The 10,000-nt window shown below is 47.5% G+C and overlaps 1 protein-coding gene across 2 annotated transcripts in view; it reads left to right on the forward strand.

The window, feature by feature from the left end:
- The window catches only part of lrrk1 (leucine-rich repeat kinase 1), a 63,735-nt gene that overhangs the window by 40,457 nt on the left and 13,278 nt on the right, over window positions 1-10,000 (forward strand). For both annotated transcript variants that reach the window (XM_079736958.1, XM_079736959.1), the window contains exons 27-33: window positions 2,236-2,439; window positions 3,130-3,287; window positions 3,469-3,606; window positions 4,839-5,033; window positions 6,388-6,539; window positions 9,364-9,481; window positions 9,958-10,000. The exon at window positions 9,958-10,000 is cut by the window's right edge and continues 74 nt beyond it. In XM_079736958.1, the coding sequence (XP_079593084.1) occupies window positions 2,236-2,439; window positions 3,130-3,287; window positions 3,469-3,606; window positions 4,839-5,033; window positions 6,388-6,539; window positions 9,364-9,481; window positions 9,958-10,000 (1,008 nt within the window). The remainder of the gene's footprint in view (window positions 1-2,235; window positions 2,440-3,129; window positions 3,288-3,468; window positions 3,607-4,838; window positions 5,034-6,387; window positions 6,540-9,363; window positions 9,482-9,957) is intronic.

Consider the following 10,000-nt stretch of genomic DNA (forward strand, 5'->3'; position numbering starts at 1 on the left):
AAAAGAGCGGACGTAGACGCGTTCTTAAGTTGGCTGCTTTTAGCCGATTCTACCAAAACGCTATAAACTTGGAACGATGGGGGCATGTTTTATGGTAAAAACTAAATCGCTATTTTAAACCACTTACAAGGCTAGAAGTAGCCCGACACTTCTTTGGTAGTATAATAAGGGTCTTAACATATAAAACGAGGCATTCATAACTTTGTAATTGAACAGATTGTTTATTAAAAAGGACATTTTATGCACATACATCTTTTTTAAGAATGCGTCTACATGCCAAACGAACATCCCAACTTGTTATCATATTAAACATATCCCAGATCCATTTTACACCGGATTTCTCCTTTAATGGTACCATTACTCAGCCCCAAAACATGTGTGCTATATCCTCCCTGTGTCCCTTGACACGCACACGCATGCACACACACACGCACACACACACACACACACACACACACACACACACACACACACACACACAGCGCATGTGTGAGTGATGCGTGAAGTACCCAAGGCACTGCACTCAAGCACTTCACTGAATCACTGCATTCAAGTGAGTCGTGATGTCGTTGATTGCTGATGAGGATCGAGAAGTGATGAACAAGTTTTCAAAAGGCGATAAGCTTTTTTTTCATTTTTGAACTCAGTATTTGTGAACTGAATCTGGAGGAGTACTTGTGTGGAATGTGTGCTGTGTTCACCAGATTGTTGACGTCAACGCTGCCGTGAAGTCACGTCTTAAAACTCAAGTACCCTTTATCAAGTGAGGCATTTCAAAACAATAATTAAGATTCCATTTCCAATGCACCGAACTATGCTTACAAATAGAGTGTGACGCTGTTTGATGACTTATTATATCCTAGGAAGCTCAAATATGTAGAATGCCGTTGCTATATACGGTTCTTGTGGGTTTATCTTTTTTTTACTGGTTTGTTGGCTCCTGAAATGTAACTTCAATCTCCTTGCTTCTCCTTGGGATAAAGAGAAGTAATGAGAAGCATCCCTTAGTGACCTCTCACTCACTCTCACTGTGTGTGTGTGTTTCTTTCTCTCTCTCTCTCTCTCTCTCTCTCTCTCCATCTCCCTCTCTCTTGGTCTGTCTCTCTCTCTTTTGCTCGGTCTTATATCCCATGACCTTGCAATCCTCTCACATTTTTCACAACTGCTTGAGTTTCAAGTGCATCTTCCATTTCGGGCCACTTTCTTTTCCATTATCTCCTTCCTGTGGAGTCTTCACTGCTGCTTGTGGTTATTTTTTACTGAATCTCCTATCAAGCGTTTAATACAATGTTATTATACAGGAAGAGTTGCTCATATGAACGCCCCTCGCTGATGCGAATAGGTTCAGTCTGTCTGGGAACGTTTTTGGGCTCATAGAACGAGACCAAATGGTCATTTTGTATACGTGCTGTTTTAAAAAGCATTCTTCCTCGCAGGACACCAAGATGCACCAGGCAGTCAAGCAAAACACATTAAACATGCACAACAATTAACTAATCATCCGTTTAACTCAAACAAGAAACTGGCTAGCGTGCAAGGAAACATGAGCTAAGGAAAGGAATAACCGGTAAGACGCGTTCAACTTTCAACCATGAAAAAGGGTCATAAAAGAGGTGGCTTAGCGGTGACTTTGTATAAAGGATTTCAAATCCTCTTTCTCAAATACTGAGGATTCATAAAGGCCTTTTCAGGATAATCTTTTTTATTATTTATTTGAGTTTCACCGGTCTCCCTTTCAAGTACCAACCCGGCCTGCCTCTGCTTGTATTGGATGCCTTCCAAGACGCTGAAAGATCCTGAAACATTTACCTTAAAGTCGTTCGCTAAATAGAAGCTAAATGACGAAAATAATTCCGTCCAAGACGCTCAAAGATCCTGAAACATTGATCTAAAAGCAATCACTAAATATAAGCTAAAAGGGGAAAAACATTGCCTTCCAAGGCGCTCAAAGATCCTGAAACATTTATCTGAAAGACCTTCACTAAACATAAGCTAAAAGACGTAAAACATTGCCTTCCAAGGCGCTCAAAGATCCTGAAACATTGATCTAAAAGACGTTCACTAAACATAAGCTAAAAGGGGAAAAACATTGCCTTCCAAGGCGCTCAAAGATCCTGAAACATTGATCTAAAAAGATTTATCTTAACAAAAGCTGAATGCCTAAAAACATTATAAAAGTCCCAGTAAAGACTCCCAGGCTCTTTCCCTGACCCTTCCTCCCCCCTGGCTCCCTAGACACCATGCTCCGCCATCTGCAGTCGGTGGACGCTTGCCGCAGCTTCTCCGAGTTCCGGCAGGAGGCCAGCATGCTGCACTCGCTGCAGCACCCCTGCATCGTGGCCCTGGTGGGCATCAGCATCCACCCGCTGTGCTTCGCCCTGCAGCTGGCCCCGCTGGGCAGCCTCAACACCGTCCTGGAGGAGAGCTGCAAGGACAAAGGTGGGTGCCTCAGTCCCCGGGGTTTCTCCTCTCACGGACGGGGTGATGGGCGTTAATGCCGAGAGAGAGAGCGGAGAGTGAGAGAGAGCGGCGAGAGAGAGAGAGAGAGCGGAGAGTGAGAGAGAGAGAGCGAGTGGCGAGAGAGAGAGAGAGAGCGAGTGGTGAGAGAGAGAGTGGTGAGAGAGAGAGAGAGAGAGCGAGTGGTGAGACAGAGAGAGTAGCGAGAGAGAGCGAGTGGCGAGAGAGAGCGAGTGGCGAGAGAGAGAGAGAGTGAGTGGTGAGAGAGCGAGTGGAGAGAGAGAGAGAGAGAGTGAGTGGTAAGAGAGAGAGCGAGTGGCGAGAGAGAGCGAGTGGTGAGAGAGAGCGAGTGGCGAGAGAGAGAGCGAGCGGAGAGAGAGAGAGAGAGCGAGTGGCAAGAGAGAGAGAGCGAGAGAGAGCGAGAGAGAGCGCGAGTGGCGGGAGAGAGAGCGAGTGGCGGGAGAGAGAGGTGGTGATTGGTTAATTTAATTAAGGTACAATTAAATGCTTTTGGTTAGTGGGTGGAAGAAAAGGGGGGCAGACTGAACATGCAACTTTTCATTTAGATGGTCCTGCTATATAGTTCATGCTACTTTTTATTTTAGATACATATTTGTGGCTTTAACCAGCTCTTTCATTTCTCTCCTTCTTTCACCTCTGGATCTGAAACAGTCTCTCATACACGCGTCGGGTCTAGGTACATGCCTCTGGGTCACATGCTCACCTTCCGGATAGCCTATCAGATCGCGACAGGTCTGGCCTACTTGCACAGGAAGAACATCATCTTCTGCGACCTCAAGTCGGACAACATCCTGGTCTGGTCCCTGAAGGTGAGTGACAAGCACATGAATGACCTTCACGTTGGGACCCTGAAAATACACTAAATGAAACATGGACCCCACCGATTTTATAGACCCACAGCTTATGAGTGCCACAGCCAACATGGTTCTATTACGCCAGGGTCCTCATACTCTCCCTGTTCGTAACCCTGGTTTGGTTTCACTCCGCCAGGTGACGGACCCGGTCAACATCAAGCTGTCAGACTACGGCATTTCCCGGCAGTCCTTCCATGAAGGGGCCCTGGGTGTGGAGGGGACCCCAGGCTACCAGGCCCCCGAGATCCGCCCGGGAATCGTGTACGATGAGAAGGTGCGGGCGTCTCGGCTTCCCGATTGGCTTGACCCAAAAACTAATCCGCTTATATGATAACACAATATATGGAAACTGGGAGCAAATCCTTTGTGTGTGTGTTTCTGTGTGTGTGTATGTGTGTGTCTGTGTCTGTCTGTGTGTCTGTGTGTTTGTGTGTGTGTGTGTCCGTTTCTGTGTGTGTGTGTGTGCATGTCTGTGTGTCTGTGTGTTTGTGTGTGTGGATTAAGCCGTATTGTATTGTGCTTCATTAGTCCCGGTCTGGGAAATTGCATTATCGCGTCCTCTGCAAGAGGCTAGGTAATGTATTGGCTTGTGTATTGCAAAAACATATTGGGAAATTGTCAAACCAATGATCTCAACGGATGAATAACATGAGAGTACCAACGCTGAGTGCCTTCGACTAAGCCAATGACCTTTCTGTTCATCTGCTATAGGGACGCAGGGTGGCTGGGGCACCTCAGTAAACACCTGCAGTTTATTTAACAAGGGGCAGGATGTATACACGGGGAAACACAACGATCCAATCCATCTGCTCTCACTGCAGGCCCCTTTCTTCCCGTTCAGTAAACAGTACCATGGCAGCCGGTGGTTGGTTTATTCAGCCTGTTCCTCAAGAGTGTGTCCTTCCCTCCCCAGTGTTGCCACAGTGTGAGAATAGCTTCAAAAACACAGTTCAAGGAACTCCAGGAAGAATAGTCTTCTGTTCATTCCCTCTTCTTATTTGAAGGACACCCTTGAAGGCCTTTCCCTCTGTATTTGTTTCCTGCACAGAATTGGAAGAGAGTATCTGTCCTCGGGGCATCTCCATCGACCCCTCCATTAAAACCTGATTCACGTGTTTACTCCGTCCACACATTGATTATTGTTTACTGAACACTGCGGTGTGAGTGACTCCAACACCCACCATTTGATCCGACTGCCGATGTATTGTGAAACCCTTCTTGAAAAGGCACTTTTATATTTCACAAGGCTATTCTTTGGATTATACAAGGGCAGAAAAAGCATTCTCACATTCCCCAGCGATGCCGCCATCTCCCTCACCACCTGGCCTCGCTGACGTACCGCTCAGCACTTGCTTGGCACGCGCCAGCGAGCGCCATCGCATTTTCCCGAAGGCGCCCTTCCTCCACCGCAGCAAGACCTGCTCAACCTTGAGTCCAATCGCTTCAGCCCGACCTGACGTTCCTCTCCTCTCCCCCCCCCCCCCCCCCCTCCCTGGCTCCCTGAAGGTGGACATGTTCTCCTACGGCATGGTGCTGTACGAGCTGCTGTCGGGCTGCCGGCCGGCTCTCGGCCAACACCAGCTGCAGATCGCCAAGAAGCTCTCCAAGGGCATCCGCCCGGCCCTGGGGAGCCCCACCGAGGTGCAGTTCCACTGTCTCCAGGGCCTGATGAGCCAGTGCTGGGACACCAAGCCCGAGAAGGTCAGCTGATTATTTGATTGATGCCCCACACCTGGTGTTCTGATTTAGTTGCCAACAAGCAGCAATGTGGCTGCCAGGTGTTTACTGGGTGACTTTAATGATTCTGTCGCCTTTGACGGAGGTTCTGCAAACAACCTTTTTGCTCGAATGTGTCTCGCACGCGCGTGTGTGTGTGTGTTGGTGTGTGAGTGGCGTCGGAGCTAGGAGGGGCCAGGGGCCCTCCTCTTTTCCCTCCTTCTCCCACATGTTTATAAGTCACAAATCACAAGTCACACAAATCACCGTTCCCGTCCACTTACTGGACTTACGGTATAATATGATGTTGACCAAGGCAACACTAATGTGGTGGACGAGAAGATGTCATACTCGAGGGCCACTTTCTTTAGGTTTTAGCTTAGCATTTAACACAGTGTATGCCGGGCGGAAAAAGACAGGGGAGGCGAACGTTTTTTGTACTTCCCGTACTGTTATAGGCTAATGTTCACATCTCCTACCCCTTTCCTAAAGGTAATATTTAGAAGATAAATTGCCTTTTTCGTTTATTCTGATTGATATTCCCTCTCACGGACCCCTGCCTTAATCAGTGGCCATACGAATATAAATAAACACGGAACAGATGGCCAAAGATTAGCATTACACGTTGATTTATACGCTGAGAAAATATGGAGAGCCCATGGTTGATGGAGCCGAATATTTTAATCAATTGACTAAAGCAAAAGAACTTTATATTGCCTAAGATCCAAACTCTCATAGGCCTACTACATAGCCAGAGCAGCTCTAAGTGGAAAGACTAGTGGTGTATGAAGATGAGGGCAGGATGTGATCTATTCTGCTCTCTCTCAGTCGCTAACGCTCGAGTTCTAGCTTAGCTTTTACCACAAATCGTAAAATGTCTGCAAATTCATTTCTTGCTCCGTTTATTTATTTTAATTGTATGAATCTAATCCGACTCAACGTGCTTAGTGTCATGGCATGATACATTGGGTGATAATCCTGAAGTGTTGGGAGTTACTTTTATTTAATCTTCATAGTAAAAAACAACTTCTAGCAACATTCTAACTTCAGTAGAACACACACGTGTGTGTGTGTGTGTGTGTTTGTGTGTGTGTGTGTGTGTGTGTGTGTGTGTGTGTGTGTGTTGCATGCGTGTATACGTATTGAGCAGATAAAAAAAACAGGGAGAGAACCACCCAAGCAGAGGATCAGGGGTGGTTGTACGTAACATGTACCAAAGGACACATCACAAATACGTAGACGTGCACATATTCAGATGACACATGTATCGAGCCAAAACTGACCCCCTGTGTGTGTGTGTGTGTGTGTGTGTGTTTTACATGTGCGCGTCCTGATGCAGAGACCCGCTGCCCAGCAGTGTGTGAGGCAGATGCAGGATCCCAGCTTCCCCTGCCTACGGTACCTACTGAGCTGCGACAGCCAGGCCCAGCTCTTCCTCGCCCACCTGCAGGGACACAGCGCGATCTTCTGGGACGGAGACAAGGACGACAGGTGGCCATGTCGCTCTCACCACAGCTGGGCTTTGTTTCTTGTCACCCTGGTTTTGGATTGAACGGAAAAACGAAACTTGCGTTTGTAAAACTGTTGGAGGAAGACTTTAATCCTTGCTGTTCTTAATACCCCCCACCGTCGTCGTTTGTTAGCCTGGCAGGCGTTGTTTGATGCATAACTATAGGATGATATAGGAGTCAAAGGATATATTCTGTGCATTATAAAGTGTTCGTAAGTAGTTACAACAAACAACAAGTGAATCAATCGAATAGATCTGCCAATAGAGACGATAAATTGGGGTTTGGTGTTCCTCCAGGAGATGCTGGTGTTTTTTGTTCTTTTAAATGTCCCTTAAGACGAGTCCAGATGGAAAAGCTGTTGGATGTGGAGAGGGAAAGACCAGGTATCAGGCCTGTTCTGGGGCATGATGCGGTAAGGGGGACCCCAGTTATCAGGCCTATTCTGGTGGATGATGAGGTGAGGGGAACCCCAGGTATCAGGCCTGTTCTGGTGGATGATGAGGCGAGGGGAACCCCAAGTATCAGAATCGGTGCAGAGAGCCTTGACATGTATGTGAGTGTGTGTGTGGTGTGTGTGTGTGTGTGTGTAACTGGGCCTCTCAGTTGAATGGCGGCCAGTCGTGCAGCTACATTTAGCATCATCTAGCAGCAGCGCAGCAGAGCGTGGCGTCGGCGCTAGGCTAGCCAGTGGAGCACAGCGCTACCTCTCAGCACTCAGGGAGACGGAGGGGGGCTGGACACGGAGCTGAATGAATGCCCCCTCTTCAACGTCCGTCACTGGGAGGATAAGCAACGGGAACTGGAAACGCAGTGACTGGGAAATGTAAACAGTTGTCCTTGAGTGAGGTGAATGGAATAGGATATGGATTGTTTCTGTCCATTTAGGCCTATGTTATGCATCCCGGTAAAATCATATTAGAGTATAGAATAATTTGGGGAGTTTGAATATTTTGGGGGATTATTTTGAACAATAGTTTTAATAATCCGGCAAATCTCCCAGACACCCCGGTTTCCTTTGATGGATTAAAAACGTTCTAACGCAATAAAGGTGACATTTAACGATAAGATTTATGGGAAAGGGCTCATTTACATTCAGAAGATTTAACGAAATGCAGTGGAAGTTATTCCGTTTAAATGTCAGACATTAAGCCAGTAGATTCCTGAGTGATGACAGAAGTTGGTCCCACGAAAGCTTTCATTCCTTTCAGTCGCGAGATTCATCAAGACTGTCGCTTCTCGCCAACAACCAATTCCACGTCCGTCAGTCATAAAGTTGTGCGCGGTGTGTGTGCGCGAGGGCTGGGGAGACACTAATGGTAGTAAAGGGGAGTCTGTTTCTGTCCCGTTCCCATAGTGGTGAATGAGTGAGAACTGGCAGCAGCTGTCTAAGTGCTTACAACAAGCCAGCGTAATGACCCCTTAATGGTACCGTTGCTCAAGCCCTAAAACATGTGTACTATATCCTCCCTGTAAGCCTGGACACAACACACACACACACACACACTCACTTTCACACACACACACACACACACACACACACACACACACACACACACACACAACAGACACAGCCTAGACACACACACACACACACACACTCACTTTCACACACACACACACACACACACACACACAAACAGACACAGTCTAGACACACACGCACACACACAAACACACACACAGCCTAGACACACACACACACTTATGCACGCACACACACACACACAGCCTAGACACGCACACAAACACATTCACACCCCCACACACACACACACACACACATCCACACCCACACACAAACACCCACACACAGGCACAAACATTCACATACTCACACGTGCACACACACAGACACACTGGTATTATTTTCATTATACTCGTATGCATATGCTGTGGGATTGAGTGGTCTGTATAGCAGCCTTTACATTTGAGGGGTAATCTGTGAGGCGCTACAGAGACAACACAGGTCCACATGGACGTGTTTTGGTGAGAGCTGCCTGTGGACCAGGGAACCACCGTAATCACACGCTCACTGTAGACCTACGCTGAAGGGCAGGTGTAGCTCCCGTATGAGAGATCAGGTCTAGACAGGGGCTTTAGCCGCATTACATATGCTGCGCTAATCTCAATGTTGCTAAGCAAATTATATGTTCGCTGCACACACACTCACATTCCCTCACACACACTTGCGTGCTCACACACACATACACACATTTACCTATGGCTGGGATGACTCCAAGGTGTAGAGTGTAATTACACAGACACACACACACACACACTTACGTATGCGCCCCTTGACTACAAGTTGATCTCAGCGCCATAAAGGCATCTGTCTTCATGTGCTACAGATGTTGCTAATGACCACCGTTGCCTCCTATTGGGTCATCTCCCTGCCATTAACCTGTGCTCTGTTTACAACCTCACTCACTCACCCGTTCACTCATTCAGCGGGCCTGGGAACCTCCACAGCACCCTGGGAACGGGGCCTGGGATTGTTGCTTTTTTTTTTTTTTTTACCTTTCCCTTACCCCACTGGAATCCAAAAAGTCTTTCTTCAAAAACAACCTTAACAATCACAGCTCTACTATTCTTGTTCCATATTGCTGAATATTTGTATTCATCATTTTGCAATCAGAGCTTTTCCACAACAACTGACTGCTGTTACTGATATTTATACTTTATTTCCCGCTCGGCTGTACCGTTGATGCCTTGCTTAGGGACCACCACGTGTGGCTATTGATGTGCGTGCGTTTGTGTGTGCGTGCGTGTGTGTGTGTGTGTGTGTGTGCGTGTGCGTGTCACAGGAACTACAGTGTGGTGAACGTGGAGAAGGGCCAGGTGGAGGTGAAGCGAATGGCCAATCCCGGCTCCACCCTCAGCTGTCAGATGAAGATGGACAACATGCTGTGGGTCGCCACTCAGGTACACACATGTGTGTGTGTGTTGGTGTGTGTGTTAATGAATGATAGAATATACGAGAAGAATGCAAGCCTTGAAGGGCTATTGGGCAATTTTGAATGTGGGAGCAGATGGGCATGATGAAGGATTTCATGATGCTGCATCAGGCCCAGGTGTCTCACTGTGTGTGTTTGTGTGGCTGTGTGTGTGTGTGCCCGTGTGTGCGTATGTGTGTGTGTGTGCTTCTTCCTATGTGGCTGTGTGTGTCTCCATGTGTTTCTATGTGTGTCGATGTGTGTGTGTATACAGTTTGTGCGTATAAGTTGTCTTGTGTGTGTGTGTCTATCTGCCTGTGCGACTGTGTGTGTGTCCCTGTCGGCCCATGTTTTTCCATGTGTGTCCACGTGTGTGCGCAAAAGGCATGCGCATACGATGCCTTTTGTGTGTGTGTGTGGGTTCATGATGCGTGTGTTGTGCTGCGTGTTCTCGGCCCCCATCAGGAGCAGGAGGTGTTCATCTACACCCTGAGGGAGATGTGTCCTC

Source organism: Pollachius pollachius, assembly GCF_949987615.1.
Source record: "Pollachius pollachius genome assembly, chromosome: 5".
In the NCBI taxonomy this organism is placed as follows: domain Eukaryota; kingdom Metazoa; phylum Chordata; class Actinopteri; order Gadiformes; family Gadidae; genus Pollachius; species Pollachius pollachius.